The 24884-nt window shown below is 32.8% G+C and overlaps 1 protein-coding gene across 1 annotated transcript; it reads left to right on the top strand.

Moving 5' to 3' along the window:
• LOC122268295 (lysosome-associated membrane glycoprotein 5) lies at positions 1–23604 on the top strand (the record flags this gene model as incomplete). Its single annotated transcript, XM_043053665.2, is given in 7 exon segments — positions 1–59; positions 2899–2938; positions 4117–4244; positions 7924–8043; positions 8129–8222; positions 10716–10901; positions 22824–23604. Coding segments are annotated over 7 exon segments (746 nt in total), but the record flags the coding sequence as incomplete, so codon positions are not given.
• Between the last annotated feature and the right edge of the window lie 1280 nt (positions 23605–24884).

Raw genomic sequence — 24884 nt, 5'->3', positions numbered from 1 at the left:
TCCTTGTAACACTGCTGAAGCTTTGTAGAACACAATCTGATTCTAAAGATGCCACTACAGTAAGTATTTAGATGTAACCATTTTAAATTTTTAAATAAAATACATATATTTTAATGGATTTTAAATGCACTATGACTTTAATAAAAATATTTCAGTTTGGCTGAAGTGTTAATACCTTCTGTATGAGTACTCTCTCCGTANGAAATTTGGATAAAAACCTGGAAAAATCAGGGAATTTTAAAGAAAAGCTGGAAATTTTTTCCATTGATAATTTTTTAGTTCCTCTAATTTAAATTATTTATTAATTTTCTTTTTTTTTAACGGAAATGTATCGCCAAACAGTTGAAATATCATCAACTTAGCGATACTTTGCTTGCATCAAAATTTGCTCCATTACAGCTCTGTTAAACTAGTATACCACATAAAATTCTCCTACGGTTGCAAAGCGAATGCAGAAACCTTTGACAGCTATGGGACTCTGCAATTTAGGAAAGATTCTGGTGGATGTGAAAAAGGGATTAGGATATTAGCTCTGTTTTTAAATTCTGTCCTTGGGCTGAATCCATTTATGGCTCAAGTTTGTTCCGATGTTTTGGTGGTAATTTTTTTCTTCCTATTTTGACAAAATGTTTTTGTATTTTTAACTTTATAAAATTCTCCAAAAATTAGTTAAGTTATGATTTAATAATAATAGATTTTATATTGCACTCTTTTTCTGAAAGCTTTTCTACTCCCATTCAAAGAAATCTGTGAATTATTCTTTCTCAGCAAACCAACCAATCACACATTTTTTTACAATCGCTAATAGCAATGTTTGTCGATAAATCAATTGTTGCTAATTTTTTCTATTTCATTTTAACCTTTTGTAACATATTTTTAAAAAATGTTTCTTTTAAGAACCAACTATATATTAATATTTAATTTTACTCTTTTGTTGGTCAATATATGATTTTTGATTCAAAATTTTGTACCAAAACATTTGAAAAATAAATAAAAAGTCTTGCCAAATTGTCAAAATAAATTATTTTTTTCAAGATGATATGTTAAAAAAATAACATTTTGAATAAAATATTTCATAATATAGACACTTTTCTTGAACACATCCTACACTTTATAAGAAAAAAGAAACAAAAACCTGGAAATTTTAAGATTTTTATCTGGAAAACCTGGAAAAATCAGGGAAATTTGAAATCTGATTTGAGTGGCCACCCTGATATATTTCAATGCATTTCAAATGCACTATGACTTTAATAAAAATATTTCAGTTTGGCTGAAGTGTTAATACCTTCTGTATGAGTACTCTCTCCGTATTTCCTCAAAGCATCAAATAAAGAAATTATTACGATAACGACGAAACTATTTTTGGTAATTGAAGAAGTACAGTAATAAAAATGATAATCATTCGATTTAACTATTGAATGCCCAACCTACTGTTAAGTTTAGATTTTATTCTAAGTGTTCAAAATTTTGCGTGCACCTTTTCGTGTAGATTAACTTCAACACTATAATAGAAAATAAAGAGTTGTAAGAATCATTAGAAATCACTCTAAAATAAGCTTAAATCTAAAAGAAGAAGAAGAAAAAAGCAGACGATAATTGTAGAAATTGATTGTTTTCCAAATTGAGCTATTTTTATTTTATTTTTATCAACGTGCACTTTCTATGTTTTTCCATGATATTTAATTTTAAATAATGTGATGTTATTTTTACAATTAACTTATTCATAATTAGTATCTCAGTGGAGATTTTAATATAAAAATGAATACTGATCCATACAATTATCGCCACTAATTTATCGCCGTTTCATAATTGTAATGAATCGCCATCATATTCTTACGTTTTTGATTCTGATTAATTCTATAACTTACTAATGACTATTCTAGAAAATTCCTAGTCGAACGATTTTCCTCAAAAATGGAAAGAACAATGATGTTATGTATAAACTAAAAACAACCCAGAGACTCTGATGGAGCATTAATGTAGGTTGATTATTTGAATAAAAGTTATGTATTAATAATTCTTAGGTTTTCTTTTTTTTTTAATATTTATTTTTTATATTACCAAATTTGTATTTCTTTGGGATTACTAAACACAGGTAATTTACTCCCAAAGAATATTTATTAATACTTTTAAGTTTTTAGTAAATTTGTTTTGCTTAAAACTCATATCCTATAAATTTCATTTTCATAAATAATGAATGCATTAAAATTTCATATTTTATCGAGAGCATTCATTTAAATGGTCCAGTTATAGTTATAATAAAAGGACATAATAACTATTTTTTCACAAGTAACTTTAACTTTTAAAAAAATTATTTATTATTTATTTATTATTAATCATATTACTCAGCAGCACAGGTGTAGAATTAGAGGGCACCACTTTCCAACGCTTTCTGTAGTTTTCCAAAAATGTAGAATTTTTTCATTTTTTAAAAATCTTTTTTTTTTCTTCTTCTCTTAAAGTTAGCACTTTCGCTTCAAAAGAAAAGTGTGTTCGATCTTTGTTTTTTTTATGAATCTCAACATATTTTTTTAAATAAAAATATTCTCGATCAAAATATAAATTTTTTTTAATGAAAACTATAGCGTTGTATAATTAAATTCCTTAAGATCCTATCTCACTTTCGATGCTGAAAATACGAGAAAATGGCAGTTTGAAAAAAAGTTGTACAAATAATAATAAAAACTTAATTAATTTCATTAGTGAAAATCTCAATTCAAAATGCCCTGCATAATGTTTTTACTGTTTTTTTTTTCTTCTCTATAACTCTCTTTCTTCCTTTTTGACCAAATATTACTGAAACACTTTCCGTATTACACTTTCCATATTACTTAAATTTAGAAAGATGTCCTTTTTACAATATTAATCACACATACATTTTCTTTTCTCTTTTGACAGACTCCAGTACCTATAGGCCATTTTCTCACACCAACTGACGGTAAGTTTTCTTCTTTTTTTCTCAATTCTTATTTAAATGGGCTAAGAATTAATTAATAATTACGAGACAAAAATGCTCATCGATATTTGTTTTATGTGCTTCGTTGATTATATAGAATTTTAGCTTAGCTTTTTTTTCCCTGACATTGTGTCTTACAAGTCCAGAAAATGAAAGGTATGCATATGCATGAAAAGTAAGATGATATATGGATAGTAAGTGGTCCTGCATTCAGGATTCACCGACGGGTAAAAATTAAACTAGATTTTAGAATCTGAAAATAATCTAATAATTAAAAATAACTATTAACTTACTGTAAAATGATGCACGTTTTGATAACGAAAATATAAAATAAATCCTAAGTGCTTTGGCTTTTCGATATCAGCAGGCTTGCTTGATGAAACCAAGGCAAAGGATGCATTTTTAAGGCAAAGGTAGTGTTTGTTTTTTTTCTACAAGAATGCGACTTCAGCCACACACACGTCACAGCCCGTTTATAGGGTAGACCCATTCATACATTCCTCCAGAAAAGGATCAATCTCTTCAATACCTCCAGTGTTATGATTTGTTATGGGAACATAGAAGACTTTGTGACCTACTGATTTAACATTCACCAGTCACCATTTACTACATGGAGAGTCTTCGGCAGGCTGGGATCAAACTCACGACCTCTTGGACATGGGCCAAACACCCTACCAACCAAGCTATCCCGGCCCAACGCTTCGGTATGTTCGATACCTAGCTAGCTTCGGTATATTTACTCTACAACTGTTAACAATTTAAAACTTTCTCGTATTTTTCATGAAGGTAAAATAGTCGCGAGTACTTTTTAGTCTGGCTAGTAATTTAAGGACTGAAATTTCCTGCTGTAAGTCTTCCAAATTCTACACTTTTTGCATCACCTTCTGTAAATCTTGAGGAAAAAGATCTACAAATAATTCTTTTATATATTTTAAACTAAACACTATTTAAATTATAATTAAATTTTCTCCACATCAATATTTCCAATATAAGCCTTTTGTCTATCAACTTTAAACACTTTAACTTGATGGCGAGCATGACTTTTTTAAGATTTTATAAATTTTTTTGGAGTGAACTGCCCGTTAAAATATTTTTTAAAATTATTGTTTAATAAATAATAAATTCTGTGTGTTAAAAGTACTTATATAATGATTTTTCAGATGTACTGGCGAAAGATGTAGCACCAGATTTTACTTTTGCTGTGTGGGATGGAAACGGTAAAATATGCATATTAGCGAAATTCGCAGCCTCTTTTAAGATCACATATCCTAGCATAGCGGGGGAACAAGTAAGCTCCTTTATTTATGCTTAAGTTAAAGTATACTATTTCGAAAATGTTTACAGTACAGGAAAGAATAAAACGGAATGAGTTATGATCCACGTCTCTCCCGTGTACTACTAAAGTGTAGCCGCGATTGCAAAGTTTTATTTTCACGTGAAAAGTTTAATTTTTAAACTTTCTGCTTCCGTCAGCTTTTTATTTTTATTTTATAATCAGGGCATAGATGTTGATGATTTAAAATAAAAAAGTATTTAATGCAGAACTTGTACTAATTTATAAAGAAAAAAATTCATTCTCTTTCAGAATGCCCTTAAAATGAAAAATATATTTTAAAATTCATTAAAAAAGGGATTAAAATCTAAAAGGTGAAAAACTGACCGAAAAAACAGTTAATGATTTCACATCCAAATGTGTAATAAAGACAATAAAAAAATTAATATCAACATAGTCTAGTCCTGGTGACGACGTTAAGACATTTCGATATAAACATGTCGGGACAAATAAAATTAAAACAGCTTGGAAAAAACATTTCGAACTGACGCCGTTTATATAATACCACGCGATCAAATAAATATTGAAGAGCTTTTTTTTCTGTTAAAAATTGCATTTAAGCCGATCGTCATATAACGATAAAAAAAAAGTTGTAGAATGTTCCAGAAAATAGTTGTGNCGGAATATAACGAAAAAAAAGAAGTTGTAGAAAGTTCCAGAAAATAGTTGTGATTCGTGGGAAAAAAATGTCACAACACTGGGTAAAGCCATTAAACTGTTTTTATGTAAAGAATCTCTGTAGCAATGATTTTAAACAGTAGATTTTCACTAATTTTTTTGTTTTCAATACTGCGCAAACCACAGTTTCCTCCTTTAGAGGAAACTGAAGTTGGGTGATTGTTCTAAGAACTATCCCGTGGAAATTTGTGAACTGCAGGGAAAAAGAACGCGATCCTAATGGGTGCACCCACACTTGAGAAGTTAAAGTACATTCGCAAATGGAAACAAACTTTCAATTTTATGTGTTTTAACCGGTGCTGATAAACCAACCCAATTTTTAGTTTACGATTTTCAATGTTTTACTCCGTGCCTTTGCAATTTTGAATCCAACTCAGAAGACAAGGCAACTTCTTTCTCAAGCATTGGGACAAACATGCCTTCGTGATGGACTTTTTGATAGAACTAACCAGCATTTGCGTTACATGGAGATAGAAAACCACCAAAACTTTCTACTATTTGTCCGATGGCAAGGGGGGGGGGAATCAAACCACTGAGAATGTTTTACGTCAGCACTGTGGTCGGTGCAGGCAGGGAGTAACAACCATCACTGGGAGTCGAACCTGGGTCGCCTTTTAAAGAGGGCCCCGCGACCCCCAGTATTATGCATTGAGAGAAATGATTTGCATGAGTCATTTTAATATAGTTACCTCCTTTCCTCAACTTATCACATGTCACCTACCAAAATCACACATTCCTTTAATTATCCGTACTAATTGGGAGATTTAGAGAGGCCATTTTGCATATCATCACCTTTACGTACTGATATGTGATAACTGAACATGCCTACAACGGAAACTCCTCAATTAACGGATTCTTAGTTGCTTTAAATCACACGTACGTGAACGTTAAGTGAGGGGAAACAAATCTCTCTCGTAAAAACCTAAAAAAAAATTTCAGTACAAACATTTTGGTGACAATAAAAAGGAAATCCCAACACAAGGTTGGCGTAAGGTTACATGCTTTCCGAGCAGTAACTCACGAAGCAGAAATAAAAATTATAATTAACTTAATTCTGATATTAGGTGTCACTATGTAAAAGTAATGAAGCAATTATGAAATAGGATACTGCAACTTTTAGAAATAGCCAACTTTTTGAACTTCGTTAATTAAAAATCCTAATGAAGATAATTTTTTAAAAATCCTAATGAAGAAGTTCTTTCACCTCATCTACGGTTTTGCTTTTACGATTGATTGTTTTTATGTATCTAGATTGTGTCTTATGTTACAAGATAAAATCGACGACCAATTGAATAACCCAATTCTATCTAAATGTTCGCCTTCATTTTGAAATGTGCCTGGCTAATGGACAACTACACAAATTTTCATGTTGTGACGTAGCTAAGTTAACTGTTAACTGAGTTGGGAGTCAAAACGTAAATATTTTCTTCGTGAAGCTACAGTTTCTCTACGGTAAGAAATCCTCCCGCCACAAAGTCTGAAACCATATGCAGCTATGGAAACAAGAATAGTGCATTTCAGGGAGGGTAGCTTCTCTTCTCTCTAGTGCTAGACCGAAGAAAAACCTGTCCTAAACAAAAACTCCCTACTTGAAATAGTTATACCTCGTTATCATAGTCACCGCCATGGGTCTAGACGAATGGCTAGGGGAGTTCTTACTTTAGACAAACTATACTTTATCATAGCTTTGAGTGCGAACAAAAACCGATTCTGAAGCGTGTGAGAGGTTTTCCCTTTCTAAAATATACACAAAGCAAAGCTTGTTTCGTAAAAAACGGTAAAACCTCTTTCTTCGGAGATCACCATTACTGAAGTAAACATAAATATTTAAACCCAAACAGTTAAGAGGCTCCAACCCATTCTCGTTGCGAATTGAAAAAGTCTCCAATATTTTCTTATTGCAGTGAACTCTCATAACTTTTCTTAGATTAATTAAAAATGTATCATTCCTTACTTAATTAGTCTCATTTATTTCAAGAAATTCATAATAGGCACTGAGTTCCGAAGGCTTATTGTAAATGTCCTTATCAAAGAAATATATGGCAATAAGCCTAAGCAAATTTAGCCTCATGCATTCCAAAATGACATTGATGATTTGAAAAAAACTTAAATATTCAATTAGCCAACGCAAATGTAAGACAATCATTGAAGAGCTTTTGCAGATTAGGAAATACAGAAGACTTTTTCATTTAGCCTAACTCAGAAATGGCGAACCATTTTCGTTCAGTGTACCAGTAAAATTACAATTTATTATTTTCAGATGCACAGTGTGCCCCTTGTCACAGCTCTTTAAAATAAATAAATAAATAAATGAAAATAGCTGTAATCTACTGGTTTGATTAGAATTAAATTGCGCAACACATTCGCTGTTGTTAACTTTCGTTAAATCTGAAACAAGGTGGTTTCATACAATCGGGTTATATACAAAGAAATCATTTTTTCCACATCATTGTGCAAATTTTTCTATTTTCTCATAATTGAAAATTTAATTTGGGTTCTAACAACTCATTACTTCTTACTTACTTCCCATGAAAGAACAAGCCGTCTCTGGTTTTCCGTACTGTAGCATAGTCACCCTTACGTCCTAGAAAATGCCTCTCTTATTTTTTCTTTTTTCAAACGAAGAAATTTTCAATGATTAAGTAATTAAAATGTTAAGTAATTAATCAGTACTAAAAATATTATTTAATAAGTACTTCTTGCGTAATGCATGCGTGCCAAAGATTTCATCTCTCGACAGTGACAATTGGTATTTGCAAAATTATTCAATGTGTCAGATATTGCTGATCTGAGGTTGTTTCTCTGTTCTTCATTTTTGATGCTGTTGTCGTTTCTTTAAGGCAGTTTTTTTCCCATAGCAAGAATGGAAATGTGTTGTGGTGAACCCTATAAGAGATGGGATCATTTCCTTTACCATTTATTTAAGTGTAAAGAATTTTTAATCATTTGTTTGCAGCACATCTCAGTGAATATGCCTGAAGATGCTAAAGTGAAGGGAAGGTGTGGGACTTTTGACAGAGAACCCATACTTGAATTAGCATGGCCAGGATTCCGATTAGTTATGTCTTTCACGGTGGTACGTTTCATTTCTTCTCCTTCCCTTTTTTTTTTCTTCGTTTAAAATAGAATGTGGATTTCTAAGATGTTCTTCTACTTAACAGGTAAATCCAAAAGAAAATCAAAACACTTGGGAGTTATTGTCAATGGAGCTCTTGTATGATACAGCAAGTCCACTCTTTGATGGGGCAACAAATGGTATGAAAAAGCTACGCAAATTATTAGATTTTAACTAAAGAAAGAAAAATATGATAGAGGGTTAGCTTAAGTGATTCATATAGTTTCAAAGGAATATCTATGTATAAAGTTAACGACGTACAAATACGGGGAATACATGGAAAGATCAATCATCCAGTTTTTCATGCATACTAGAAATGTAAGTGTTCCAATGGTTATCCAGTCGTCCATATATTTAATAGCATAATTCTATGAATGCTAGTCAGAACAGCAATGATGCATGTCTGCAGTGTTGTCGGCCTTGTTTGTACATAAACTTTGTCTTTCGCAAATTGAAAGTGAGGGTATGTGTCTTTCTTTTGTTTATGAAATTTCAATGTCAACAGCATTGCAGAAAACGCGTCATTGTTACTGTGATGGAGATTGATAAAAAATATGCAAGGATTAAACTATTCAGAGATATTAGAATGTGATGTTAGATGCCAAAGGAGGTAAAAGTGGGGCTTTTGTAATAGGTTGCAATGAATGTATCTTTCCATGAACGAAACATGCAAGAATACGAGTGATTTGCTTTGTAAACGAACGAGTCTGTTTCCCTTTATCTATTTAAAAATTCTACTCATTGAAAAATGATGCTTTAAGGGCAATTTGCAACTAATGCAAAAACAAAAATTACAATTTGTTCATTTTCGCAATTGTAGTATGACAACAGCAAATTATTGTTATGAGTGTTATTCTCCCATCTCCGACATAATAAAAGGGAATTTATGACAGTTTACGCAGCAAATATTGCGACATGGCAATTCTGCATATCGTAAAATAGTATATCCAGCGATTGAACTAAGATATTTAACGTCATTATAAAAAAAAACTTTTCTTAATGATAGTTAAATAATTAAGTCCAGGATCGTAACCCTACACCGCGGGGGGCACACGATTTTAAGGGTGCTCAATCGAGAAATATTACTCTATGACAGAGATGCAAATATTTGGTTGTTGCTGTTGTCGTTCATTTGCGTCGCACTAGAGCTGCGCAATGGGCTATTGGCGTCGGTCTGGGAAACATCCCTTGAGGATGATCCGAAGACATGCCATCACAATTTTGATCCTCTGCAGAAAACCAAGTGGTCACCAAGTCGAGCACTTACCTGTAGAACAGTTTAACGAGGACCCATACCGCACACCCTCGGTCCCTACGCAGACTGATTCAAGTGGTCACCCATCTGCTCACTAAATTTTGCAGGGGAGCGCACCTAAGTCTAGGTACCCCACTGCCCTCTGAACTCGGTAATGAAAATCCCCCGGTAATTTCAGAGCCAGAAAACTCCACTCAAGATTAGGCCGTTAGAAAGCTAAGTTAGTACTACCGCCTTCCGATCTAAATTGTGGTACTGTTTGTGCTCGCTATTATAAATGATTAATATCAGACCATCGCCAGATGTGCATTAGTGTATCTGTGGTGTGACGTCAACAACCAAACCAAACTAATCTAAATTTCATAAAATGAAACCATTATTTCGAAGTTAAGAGTACAAAACGTTTTTCCTCTGCGAAATAATAGTTTTGAAACTTACTTATTGTCAAATAATAAATGCCCGAATCGCGAAGCAAAGATTTAGTTTTAATTTATATTTACTATCTTGCCGTGATCTGTGCTTTAGATAGGACAAATAGCTTAGATTGTTAAAAAATAAATATTAATTTTTTTAAAAAAAAAAATCACCAATTTGAGACATTTTTACACCTTAGAGAAAATTATTAAAATGAATGAATATTAATTTTCTACTTCTAAAAGTTTTTATAATCCTAGACAATTTAACATTGGAGCACTATTCAGATATTTTATTTTATAACCGTTGTTGAACAGCCAACCCAATTTTTTGGGTTTAAGACTATTAATATCTACTCCGTAACCTTGTCATATGAATCCAGTCCAGAGGACAAACTCCTTCCTGGATCAAGTATTGGAAGAAATTTGCCTTCGTGGTGGACTTTTTGTGTGTGAAACTAACCCGCATTTTCGTGACATGGACAGGAAAACCACGAAAACCTCTCATGGTTAGCCTGACGGCAAGAGAACTCTAACTCACAATCCGCCTACCACTGAGAATATTTTTAAGTCAGCACTGTGGTCAGTGCAAACCGAATGCGGAATTCGTATTGCCCAGCCATCGCTGGGATTCGAACCCGGTTCACCTCATTGGAAGGCGATCGCTCTATCCTTTGAGCCATTACGGCTCACTATTCGAAGATTGAAAAACGACAACTGCTTTTCATCTTTACAAAACTGTGAGTTTCCTTCACATTTACATTTTCAAAATTATTATAGGGTGCATAAAAATAGGCAAAATTTAACCTGAATAACTTGCAAACGCGCAGAAGTTACGACTAAGCGTTTTTCCATATGAAAACAAAACGCTTCGAAAAACATCCTTAAACTTTGAGGTAATGTAGGGGTTAGTCATGAAATTAACAGATCTTGGAATAATAAAATGAGTGATTTTTGTTCATTAGTTGGGAAAAAGTTCGTTCGTACCCTGGAGGATGGATTATTTGCGACTCCCTACGGCAAATCTTACTTCTGCCCGTCTCCTGACGTCATTCCCATGTACGACTCCAGAAAGGAAAGAGTTGTCTTGACACGAATGAAGGACGTCCACCTACAAATGTACGATGTGCAAATGGGCAAATTTTCCCAATGTAAGTAAAGTATCATTTCATATATAAAAGACCTTGCGCTCTCTTTCCAGCAATTTAACAACTCTGTTGTATTTATTTATTCGTTCTAAGTCGATTACGTTTATGGATATCTATAGTTTGTCAATAGAAAGAACTCCCCTCGCCACGAAGTCTCAGGCATTCTGCTGCTACGGCAAACAAGCGCATTTCAGTGAGGAGGGCTGCTCTCTTCGCTGATTCACTTTCTCTCACACGATGACCCAACATCCCGACTTGAAATAGTTAAACCTCGTTACCATGGTCACCGCCACTGATCCAGACGAACGGCTGGGGGAGTTCTTTGCATAGACAAACTATATGTAGATGGTTAACTGAATTGAAGTAATAACAAACTTTCTCAGACCGGAACGAAGTTTAGAAAACTTCCCGTGTATCCCTCCGCTTATAAGGCGATGTGTGAACAGGCTTGATATTCAAGGAAGTTCCATTATTGTGATTTTTTTTTCTTCAAATTTACGGGAAATTTTACCAATCATAAGAGTTTTCTATAATTTATAAATTCTAACAGATCGTGAGCCGAAGAAAATTAATATCACAATATATCATAGTCACAACACAAATATAGTGTTCGGTTTGCCACCTTTTAAGTGTTACCATTTATTTGGCTATAAGTGTGTAAAATATCTCTGGTTGTTTTTTTGTTTTTTTTTGTAGCATCATAGCATGTTTGAGAGTAATTTGTTATTTGTTTCATTGAAAATTAAATTGAAAAGACGCGTAATACTGTGAACACTACAATTATAATAATATGGGATAGCGCGCTTTTCCAAGCTTATGCGTAAAAATCAATCGGAAGTAGTAAACCGGAAGTCTTACTTCGCCACCTGTAGGGGAGAGTGGGGTCNAAGTTTCGAGCTGGAATGAATAACTTCAACGAGCTCCATATCTCCAATGGTATTGTTACTGATTTCTTCACTAGTCGAAATAGTGGCGACAACGGGTTCGGCGGTTGAATGAATTTTTTCTTGAGATAAACCAAAACAGATTTAGCGGCAAGCTCCGAAAGACAAGTGGCAGAGATAAGTCTTAGTCTGACTAATTAACCCCACTGTACTCCGTTCCCCCTTTTATATAATTTTTCACCGCAACTCCAAAATTCTCGAATTGTCTCAAAGACGACAGAACGTCTAGGATTCCAGAATCATCGCGTAAAGACCTCGCGAGCCAGTCTCGAAAACTAAACTGGTAGGACAGAAAGGAACCAGTCCGTAACACTATCACGTGAATTTGGTTTCAAAAGTATAACCCTATTATAGTAAATGTTTTTTCAGTATTCTGAGAAATACCGTGAGAAAAAAAAGTAGGCATAAGGCAGATAAAAATATATAGTCTTAAAAAATAATAGCTCGCATAATTTCTACTAAAATATACTAATTTCTACTAAAACTATAACTTAATATTAAAGAGAATTAGACGGCTTCAGAATTCGAACCCCAGCCCGCCATTTTATTTTATTTTTTATTTTTTTATTATTATTCCATTATGCGTTCTTTAACAAAGAAAGATGCATACTTTTATTCAAAGAGCACCTTATGCATGAGAAACAGTCGAATATATTGTAAAAATAATTTAAAACAATGGAAATTAGCCAATTTTCCTGGATTTTTCCAGTTTTTACATATTATTCGAAATTTTAACAATTTAAAAAAATTATATCCTACATGTAGGATCCTCTAAAATATAGAAAAACACATTGAAAAAATAATACAATGCAAGATAGGCGAAAGAAAAAAAAAAGAATTTATTTGAAAAGTTGATAAAGCTGGGTTTCGAACCTGTGCACCCTCGCCCCAGCTGTCAGTTTCTAGTCCGGAGTCTTGACCACCAGACCACTCGAACACTAGAAGCCAGTCGCGATTTCGCTTCAAAAGCCCTCTGACGGCCAGCTATGCAATAGACCTTTGAGGGGTCCCCTGCACTCCCTAAATATCCTATAAAAAATTGCTTCAACGGACATGTTTGGACCATTGACCCTTACTTAGGGTCCGAGTTTGAAAATTATAACTTAATATTAAAGAAAGTTAGACGGCTTTGAAATTCGAACCCCAGAGCGCCATTTTATTTTATTTTTTTATTATTATTCCATTATGCGTTCTTTAACAAAGAAAGATGCACGATTCTACTTATAGAACACCTTACGCATCATAAACTGTCGAATATATTGTGAAAATAATTTAAAACAATGGAAATAAGCCAATTTTCCAGTTTTTACCCATTATTTGCCATTTTACTAATTTAAAAAAATTATTTCCTATATGTAGGACCCTCTAAAATATGGAAAAACACATTGAAAAAATAATATACTGCAAAATAATCGGAAGAAGAAAAAATGAAATTTTTTTGAAAAGTTGACAAAGCTGGGAATCGAACCTGCTCCCCCTCGCCCCATCCGTCAGTTATTACTCCGGCGTCTTGACCACCAGACCACTAGAACACGAGAAACCTGCCTTAATTTCTCTTCAAAAGTCCTCTCACTGTCAGCTATGCAATAGAACTTTGAGGGCCCCCCTGCTCCCCGTAATTCACCTATAAAAGTTTCGTGATGCAGATATGTTTGGATCATAGACCCCCATTTAGGGTCCGAGTTTGAAAATTATAACATAATATTAAAGGGAGTTTGACGGCTTCGAAATTCGAACCCCACCCCGATATTTTATTTTATTTATTATATTTTTATTAGTATTCCATTATGCGTCCTTTAACAAAGAAAGATGCACAATATTTCTCATAGAACACATTACGCATGAGAAACTGTCGAATATATTGTAAAAATAATTTAAAACAATGGAAATAAGCCTATTTTCTGGCATTTTTCCAGTTTTTACCCATTATTCGCCATTTTACCAACTTAAAAAAAATTTTCCTATATGTAGGACCCTTTAAAATATGGAAAAACACATTGAAAAAATACTATAATGCAAAATAATCGAAAAAAAGAAAAAAGAAATTTTTTTGAAAAGGTGATAAAGCTGGGATTCGAACCTGCGCCGAATCGCTCCAGCCGTCAGTTACTACTCCGATGTCTTGACTACCAGACCACTCGAACACTAGAAGCCACTCACGATTTCGCTTCAAAAGCCCTCTCACGGTCAGCTATGCCATAGACCTTTGAGGGCCCCCCTGCACCCCCAAATTCACCTATAAAAATTTCCTGCAGCAGATATGTTTGGACCATAAACCCCCACTTAGGGTCCGAGTTTGAAAATTATAACTTAATATTAAAGGGAGTTAGACGGCTTCGAAATTCGAATCCCACCCCGACATTTTATTTTATTTTTTTATTATTATTCCATTTTGCGTTCTTTAACAAAGAAAGATGCACGATTCTACTTATAGAACACATTACGCATGAGAAACTGTCGAATATATTGTAAAAATTATTTATAACAATGGAAATAAGCCAATTTTCCTGGATTTTTACAGTTTTTACCCATTATTTGCCATTTTACTAATTTAAAAAAATTATTTCCTATATGTAGGACCCTCTAAAATATGGAAAAACACATTGAAAAAATAATGTAATGCAAAATAATCGGAAGAAAAAAAATGAAATCTTTTTGAAAAGTTGACAAAGCTGGGAATCGAACCTGCGCCGCCTCGCCTACTTTGAGGGGTCCCCTGCACTCCCTAATTAACTTATAAAAATTTGCTCCAGCGGACATTTTTGGACCATTGAACCTTACTTAGGGTGTGAGTTTGAAAATTATGACTTAATATTAAAGATAGTTAGACGGCTTCGAAATTCGAACCCCAGCCCGCCATTTTATTTTATTTTTTTATTATTGTTTCATTATGCGTTCTTTAAAGGCCTTTCTTAATAGTAGATGGATATAAAGATATTAGTAATTCGAGATAGTATTTATATTTAATGACATCTCCTTAGAAACAGTCGCAAAAATCAATTTTACAGTTACATATATCTGTTTTCTGTCACATATATTTAAAATGTTATTATATAAGAGCCTTACAATTTAAATATTTTTAAAATAAATGCCTTACAATTTAAATATTTTTCGCTTAAATGAAATAATAAAACTGATAAATAAATATTTTAAACTAATTTTTGCACGGAATTTTCTTTGAATAAAAAAATTCTATAACTGTGAGCCCAAATTTTTCAATTCGATAGAAAAATTTGAGTAATTATGATGTATGCAAAAAGTAAAATTACTTTCCTTAAAATTATGTAAAATTTTCTATACCTAACAATTTAGAATTTTTTTTGCTTATTAATAAATAAAATAATGAAATTGATAAATAAATATTTCAAATTATTCTTTGTATGGAAATTTCTTTAAATAAATTTTTTTTTAATTGTGCGCAATATTTATTCAATTGGATGAAAAAAATGGCTGAGTTATCACGAAATAGGCAAAAAGTAAAACTTTTATAAAGGAGTCCAAACATTCAATTGGTCAAACTATCGAGACCTCATTCCCCAGGTTGCAGCTACTCCCATATTTTAAGGGTTAAAATTCCGTTGGAAAAAAGAAAATTGCATGCTTATTCAGAGAAAGTACTTTTTTGTGACTCATTTCATAACTTAAAATATCGTCTGTTCTGGTTTTTGTCTTCGGCCATGAAGGCAGAGGCGAATGTCCTTGTTTTCCAGTGGCTCCCTCTATGGCCAAGAATTCAACTTCTACCACACCCATAGGTCACACTCGTTTTAAAAGGCATTCACGCATCCATTCATTCACCCACTGATCGTAATTTCATCCTTAACGAGAAATCTAGAATTCAGTACCCTCAGAGGTATGATTTGTTATGGGAACATGGAGCACTTTGTGACTCGACAAATTTAACGTGCACCAGTCACCGTTTTCACCACATGGATTTTTCAGCCGGTTGGATTCGAACTCTCACGAACATGAGTCAACCAGGATATCCTTCAAAATGCAGTAAGTCATAAATATAAAAAGTAGAGATTTAACAGGTAAGCTGTACTTTAGTGGACCATTCAGAACATCGGATGTTACAAAAAAGGGTCCATAACTAAACATCAGCTAAAATCTGAACAAAGCCATAAAATTAAGTGGTGCAGAGCACTTAGTTCAATAACCAATTACAAATTGTTTAACTGCTTTAATATAATATAATGAATGATAAGTTGGATGATGAATATATCAGGTTGATAGATATTTATTTTATTTACGTCGCACTAGAGCTGCACAATGGGCTATTGTCGACGGTTTAGAGGCGATACTTTGCAGAGGCTCCTCTGCTTTGGTATCCTGATGACCAGCGCTCGTCTTTACGGTAGAACAGTTTAACGAGGACCGATATTGTGCACCCTCAGGCTCTACGTAGCACTGTGGGCCAGAAGACCATGATCTTTGGCCAAAAGTCAAAATTAGATTTTCAACTAAAATATGTGTAGGCAGTTTTAATATCGCCCAAATTAAGTATTCATAATCATTCCAAACATTATTATTTACTTTTTGGACCAACGAGAGTGCAATGTAGTGAAAAATATGTTAAAAAATTTTTTCAAATGTAACTTTTAATTTTATATTTCAGAAATATATATAGGAATTTCTCTTTACTGTTACATTTTCATCAGAGTAATTAGTCTGAAATTATAGTACAATTTTTCAATTTAATGGATTAGTTAATACTCTTGACAAACTTACAGTTCCTATCTTATCATTTGACAATATACAATGCTTGAATCACTTACACAACTTATCTCCAAAAAGTTCCACGGGGTATAACTTTTTTTTGTTGTCTTCTTTGATGTTTCTTCTTTCGAAAAAACCTGTCCCATTTTGTCCGTATCGCAAAGGTGGACAAAATATACCGAAAAACAAAAATTATGTTTTTTCTTTTTCATGTTTTCGCGTTATTTTGTAATTAATTCGCGTTATTTTCTTCGGAAATATAATTTGTTTTTCATTTTTAATATAAAATTACGAAAATTATTATATTTTCATTGCTATATTTAATTATTTAAGCACATTATAATATTTTATCGAATATTTTAACACATTTTATCGAAATACTAATTTTGACCACGAAATCTTGGATGCTGGCCCACTGTGCGTATAGCCTAATCAAAGCAGTCAGTCTTACTGACTGCAGCCAGAGATGTTCGGTGTTCTACTGGGAACCGTGTCTTTACGATCAGTTTTCAGTATGAAATTTTGAAAAGATGAGGATATTTTGCAATGCGGTACTGTTGTATAACATACATGCACTTTTCCATTTCACAGGAGCTAATAAATTCAACTGTTTCATTTATTTACTATTTTGAAAATATCCTTTATCTAAAAAAAAAAATTGAAAAATGGAATTACTTGGGCTGACTTGGCATTATTGACTTGATTGCCTACACTCCTAGAAAAAGTAGATTACACACATTTACTTATAGTCCTTTCATAAGAACTGGTCAGGTAATAAATTAAAGTGAAGTCAACACTGCTTACTTCATTCCAGTGAATAAATATGATTTCAGAACTGTAATAGTTTTAGAATATTCTCTTTCGTAGAATAGTATATATTTTTGTATGTATATGTAATTCGGAAAACAACAATAAAGAATCACCCGAATGATTTGCAATCGTATCATTTGTGTTGATTATTAATAAATTTTTATCGTTTTCTTGGTAAGTATTTTTTCTAAATTTTGAATGATTAATTTCAACTGGAATCCAGCTATTCTGTTTTTAAGTTACGCATTGAAATTCATATCGAGATCTTGCAATTATAAAAGTTTATTGTGTGATATCTTAAAGTAATGATGGGATAATCTATGTATATATTATTTGAGAATAAAAATTTTCGAACGAAGAACATTTTATTTTGAAGTTATCCGGATTTATAAATTAGGTAAGTGTTATGATTTTTATAATAAAAAACTTACTTGTAAATAATTTATTTTTCTACATTGATGATAGTTCTCTATAGAATGGTTTTCTACATCTGATTAAGAATTAAAAAAAAATAACATGAAAGATTTTTATTTCAATGTGAAGAACTTTCAGGATCGTTTTCTTCGAAATCAATCTTTATTTTAAGTTCTTTACTTTTCAAGTACTGATTTTTTATTGAAACTTAAAATTTTTGATAAAAAATGTTGTCAAAAAGCCTTTTTTGCGAAATTAAATGATACAACATTATGGATTTATGTATACTTTTTGCATGTTTTAATGTTTGAAATAAGATGATTCATAAACCTATGGAATGTAAAGTTTAAATAGACCTTTCATGTTATATAATTAAATTTAGTAAAAAGATTTCACAGGCATTAGGTTTTAACTCTAATTAGAAGAAACACATTTTTTTCTGTTTATTTACAAATATTTTTCCGATGTGTTTCGAATGTTCCTTCTCTAAAAAAAAATATTCCAGTTTGTTTTCTCCTGCATAAGAAAGAATATCAACATTTTTCCTTCTTAAGTTAAATAAGTCACAATGAAGAAGGAACGTTACAATGCTACACTGAAGGCATTTCCAGTTTAACTGATGATCGTGTTGCTCTGCTAGCAGTTATTCGTCTCCAATAACAACGCGCTTTATAGGTCGCTGTGTTCGAGAATAATTATTATTAATGATTTTGAAAGAAATCGTTTGAATAAAGAAAAAAAACTATAGTATTTCAAAAGTAACTTTTAAAGCAGACGATTTTTAACAAATAATCTTTATCGATATCCTTACAATTTTTCACGACCAACTCTTCTTATTCTCATTATATGAGGGAATTTTTATGGTGATTAATACTTTGCATTTTTGTTCACAAAATTAATGCGTATAAATAGTTCTTTTTGAATTTGTTTCGTGACTAAATATTCCATCGGGGCAAGCGCAAACTCGTGTTCTCTAAGTCGCCATCGATTTGTAATGATGGACGTCCATACGATCGCAACGAACTATATGGGACGTTGTTGTATGAGACGAATACCTGCGATTTCTACATGAAAAGTCATTCAGTTACTCTAGAGACGTCTTTAAAGCAGCGTGTAGCATTGCAACGTTCCTTCTTTACTGTGGCTTAATAAATTTAAAAAAGAAAAATTTTTGATATTCTTTCTTAGCAAAAGAAAACAAAATGCTCTTTTTAGAGAAGGAACATCCAAAGCACATCGGAAAAATATTTGTACATAACCAGAAAAAGAAATATGTCTATTCTTATAAGAGTTAAAACCTAATGTCCAAGAAATTGTTTTACTAAATTTAATGATATAACATGAAAGGCTTTTTTAAACTTTACATTCCATAGTTTTATGGATCATATTACTTCAAAAATTAAAATGAACAAAAAGTATACATAAGCCTCATAATTTTATAAAATTTAATTTTATAAAAAAAGTTTTTTGACAACAATTTTTATCAAAAAATTTTAAGTTTCAATAAAAATCATTATTTAGAAACTAAAAAACGTAAAACGAAGAATGTTTACGAAACAAAAACAAAAAAACAATTCTTTTTTGACGCCATTTTTTAGTGCTAAGAAAGTTCATCTTTGGAATTTGCCAAAAACAAAACAAGATGCAATTTTATTTTTTCAGAAGCGAAGTATTTTACCAAAAAAAACGAAAATTTACCAATTCCCATAACATGAAACTTTATCTTGGTAAACGTACGTTTTGGAAATGTTATTTCATTTGGAATCTTATTTATAAGAGTTAATATGGCGACAGAAATAGCGATTGTTAAGATAGAGAAGAAAATAGAGATTGTTTTGAATCTATGTTAAACTCTATATCAGCCCATTTCCCACCGAAATCCGATTGACTACTTTGATTTTAGATAAAGTGGTTCATTTTATCATTTGTCGCAAAAATTTTAGGTATAGATTGGCAGCACTTGAAAACCGCCAAATCTGTAGCTGCGGTGGCGTTAATACAGGGTGGTCCCGAATTCATGGTACAAACTTTAATGGTAGGTACAGGACATTGTAACAATGATTTATTGTATAGGAATGTATAGTCGCAAGTGACGTGGTGAGGCGTAAACTGGAGAAATAACGGCCGAAAGGAAAAACAAAGATTTTATTGAAAGCGTTGTTGACAAGTGTCATGTTTACAGTAAGTGTTCAAAATTGCGTCCACCAGAAGCGATACATGCTTGACAGCGTCGGTGGAGCGATTGGCGTACACGTTCAAAGATGCCTGGTATTTCACGCACACCTGCAGCAGCTACAGATATGCGAGCGACGAGATCCTCATCTGAGTCAACTGGAGTCTCATAAACAAGATGCTTTAGATGTCCCCATAAAAAGTAATCGAGGCTCGATAAATCGGGAGATCGGGGTGGCCAAGGGATTGGTCCACCACGCCCAATCCATCGAGCACCAAACGTGGCATTCAGGTAATTCCGTACATCAATGCTGAAGTGTGCTGGCGCCCCATCGTGCTGAAACCACATGCGGTTACGAATGGCGATCGGAACATCATGCAGCAGTTGTGGTAACACTTCTTTCAGAAAAATAAGATAGCTTCCGCCACTGAGTCGCGTGGGTAGTAAGTATGGGCCAATCAAAAAGTCGTTCACAATACCAGCCCACACATTAATACAGAAACGTTGTTGAAACGCATGTGGACGCGTTGCATGTGGATTATCGGTTGCCCACACATGGGAATTGTGCGCATTAAAGACACCCTCGCGTGAAAATGTCGCTTCATCTGTAAATAGCACATCACCTACGAAATCCGGCTGCAACGCACATTGCTGCATCACCCACAGGCAGAAGTTCACGCGGAGAGGATAATCTGCCGGATTCAATGCTTGTACTTTCTGAAAATGGAAGGGGTGTAAGCGATTTTCGTTTAACACTCTGCATACAGTCTGATGACTCACACCTACGTCACGCGCAACAGTTCTTGTGCTTGACTCGGGTCTATCAGCCACAATGTTCAAGATGCTTTCTTCCAGCCTTGGAGTGCGTACAGCTCTTAATCGACCAGCGTCATGTCTGTTGACGTCGAACGCACCTGTTTCACAAAGTTGACGATGTAACCGTTGAAAAATTCTATGATCCGGCATTCGTCGATCAGGATACTCCGCGCGATACATTCGTAACGCAGCTCTGCCGTTACCATTTGCACGGCCGTACATGTAATGCATGTCTGCTTTTTCTGCATACGTAAAGTCACCCATCGTCTACGGCAGCACAATTGTGAATGGCGCTTTTCCCTACTGCGATGCATCATTTTCAACGGCGGCTAGACATCTACTGCCCTCTACCGGCAATGATACCAACCGATCACTCCATTTCTCTTTCCTTTTATTTCCCCTGTTTACGCCTCACCGCGTCACTTGCGACTATACATTCCTATACAATAAATCATTGTTACAATGTCCTGTACCTACCATTAAAGTTTGTACCATGAATTCGGGACCACCCTGTATACATAAGTACCGAATTTTTATTCATACTTTTCTGAATCATATTACTTCAAACATTAGAATATGCAAGAAATATACTTAAACACATAATGTTATACCATTTATGTTTTCAAAAAAAGTATTTTTGACAACAATTTTTATCTAAAAATCAGAAATTAAAAAGCGTAAAACAAAGAATTTTCAGGATAAAAAAATTTTTTTCAAAATTCCTCATATTGAAATAAAAAACTTTCATATAGAACTTTCTGTAGAACGCCTTTTGAAAATGGCAGCTTTTAATCATAATAGGATTCGTTATCGTATCGAGAAATAAAGCCATAAATACACTTTATTGCACTCTAAAATAATCAACCGTCATTTTTCAACTTCTTCATGTATGTTTTATTTTGAAGGTTACACCATAGAAACATTTATTAGAACAGAATATATGTTTTGAAAAGATTAACCGCTTCCCTTACCAATTGTTTTGAGGGGCTGTAAATTCGTGTAGTAAGTAGTAAGTATGGATCAGAAGGTGAATTAAATTATCAATAAACACGAATTCACATAACAAACAAACTTAACAAGTTTTATTATTAAATATAACAGATCTGTAAAGAAATGGCAAGAAAAAGAACGATAATGTTTTTCTTATTAAAAAGCAAGCGCGTGGCTAGATAATGATTGCACGCGACAACTGGTAAACGGTTTCAGCGCAGTGTAAGTATTTAACGATAGGTGGCGGTCGCCACAGGGCAAAAGTTAAAATGCAAAAAATTAACATATTTTTTTATTTCATTAATAAATACACTGTATTGCACTCTAAAATAATCAACCGTCATTTTTCAACTTCTTCATGTATGTTTTATTTTGAAGGTTACACCATAGAAACATTTATTAGAACAGAATATATGTTTTGAAAAGATTAACCGCTTCCCTTACCAATTGTTTTGAGGGGCAAAAGTTAAAATGCAAAAAGTTAACATATTTTTTATTCCATTAATAAATACAAGGAACTAAAACAAAACATAATACACAAGTTCTAAGTTCAAACTTTAATTTTTTTATGCGTAAAAAAAATGTTTAAGTTACCATCAGTTTACTATCCCAAATGATCTCGGGCAAATGAAAAAAATGTAAATATTAGTCTTTGTATATGTTCACATCATCTGAAAAATCACCTGCATTACTTTCAGTTTCGCTCGCGAGCGCCATTTTTTTTTTTTTAATTCTTTTTTCTCTATGTAAATTCATCAACTATCGTATATACCATTGCACAAAACACGTCTGCAGCCCCACAACTCCCAAACAAATATTGACAAACTTCCAATCATTACTTTTTGTTTGGCTACCGGCCGAGTAAAAAGGTGATAAAACTGACGAATTTTACTATGCCCGAGTTTATTCGGGATAATAAATATTTGCGATCTATACATACCCGAGTTAGCTCGGGATAAACAGGGAAGCGGTTAAAACTTGGAATACAATACTTTATGCTGTATACAATAAAATATGTGATTTCTTTCAATTATAATAATATATTTCTGTACTTTTCAGATGGAAGATGGGAGAAAAATTGTTCCAACAAATCTTCAATGAAGCGTATTAATTTTGCTTATTGTTTAATTTCTTTCTGTTGTTGTTGCTGTATTCAACTAGCATATATCTTACTGTGAGTGACCTTGTTGCCTTCCATCGGTGAATGTTGACAATCACTTTGGTAAATGTCCGAAATATATTCTAGTGCACATTTGTTCGGCATGCCCCACATCAATGTTATTTAAGGTCAAGTGCCACTGCTCAATATGTTTTTAACCGAATGTTTCTCCTAATCTATCCTCAGCAGACATTGAAATATCGAATAAATATAATAATATAAACGAATAAATTAACATCAAATCGGATATAACGAATATTTCAGACATACATCAAAATGACTATGTGATTGCTGACATTCACCAATGAATGTCAGCATTCTCTTTATTTATGTTATTCACGGTAACATTTGTATTTCAAAACTATAGTATTATTAATCCGACAATCTTTGATATTCATTCCTTTTCGAACCCACTTTGCTGCTTAATTCATCGGATACATTTCAACAAACTACAAAACATTCATGTCATATTTTATAATCATCTATGAAAGTGTTCTTATACCGAGGTTGTTTCTGTGGAAATTAAAAATAAAGAAAAGAAATAGAGCCTTTGTTAAGCTTTTACTTAGTACTCAATTTACCAGCTATACATGTCACTTTGAGCCATTAAATTCAATAATTGTTTTCAGATTTGATTTTGGAATGTATTAATGAAATTAATAAATTCTATAACTGAATTAATACTTTATTATACTCAACTTACTATTTTACTCAACCACGGGACAATTAAATCCCACTAATATTATTTTCATATAGCAATGAAACGAAGAAAAAAATATCGCATTGGAACTTGTCTGTCCCTTAAATGGACATTACTGACAAGTTTGCCATAGTGACAAGTTTGCTCCAACTTTTCTGAAATCTTTCCAATCACTTCTTTTAAAACATTTCGACCCATGACCATATTGACTGTAATACAGTTTTTGGAAAAGTAGCCTGCATGCAATGTTTTGAAAGCCACAGGAAAAAGTAAGTGCGTTTAGTTTTGTGAACTTATCGCTTATATTCAAATTACGCATTTTGCCGCTTGTTATTCAGCTACAACCAAACTTAGGATGTTGTTGACCTTAAAAAGTCTTTAAAAAAATGTCCTTGAAAATGCAATAAACACCTCCAATTCTCCAAAAACATTTGAATATGACCTTAATGCAAGACACAATTCAAATGAAGAATATTACATTAATTTTTTTATTAACTTTTCTTCCTCGTTTTGCTTAAATTTTCCAAAAAATATTTATTAAAGTGTTTATTTCATAGATGGCAGCACTGAAAAGAAATTTGATTCATTTTTTTCTTCCGAAATATTTTACGCAACTATTTTACACGATTTAAGTTATAAGCACTATTTTTTTCCTTCTTATTAGCGGATTTTCGTTAGCTGTTAGATTAGTATATTTTAAGGCACGTTAATTTTTTCTACACGTAGGCAAATCGAAAACGGGAAAAATAAAAATAATAATAATAAAAATAATTGAAATCCAAAGAAGAAAAATCTGGAAAAAAGGAAAAAATTGAAAATCGGGAAAATAAAAGATATATTATCTTTTCATCAGCTCACACGATTATATTCACTAATAGGAGTAATTTCTAATATTGTATCAATATAGCCAAGGCAAAATATATCAATACAATAGTGTGAGGAGCACTCAAAAAAAGTTTTGAAACAAAATAGAAGAAAAAACAGAACAAGACACGTTGGTTGATTGATTGAATGTAGAGTTTAATGGCACAAGAGCCAAAAGAGGATATTCTGCTCCAAACAGTACGTTGATGCAGCCTAAAATGTAAAATGCTTACTACAGTTTTATTTTTATAAAATGCGTAAAGGTAATAAGACCGTCAATAACGAGACGAATATATTTAAAAGACAATAAAATCCTACAAAAGGCGTATTTATGTAAAATACATGAAATAGGTAAAACGGTGCATGAATACTAAATAAGAGTGAATAAAATTGTTAT

This window comes from Parasteatoda tepidariorum, chromosome 8 (genome assembly GCF_043381705.1).
Source record: "Parasteatoda tepidariorum isolate YZ-2023 chromosome 8, CAS_Ptep_4.0, whole genome shotgun sequence".
Lineage (NCBI taxonomy): Eukaryota > Metazoa > Arthropoda > Arachnida > Araneae > Theridiidae > Parasteatoda > Parasteatoda tepidariorum.
The sequence above is the reverse complement of the archived record's forward strand: the minus strand, read 5'-3'. Positions and strand labels throughout refer to the sequence as shown.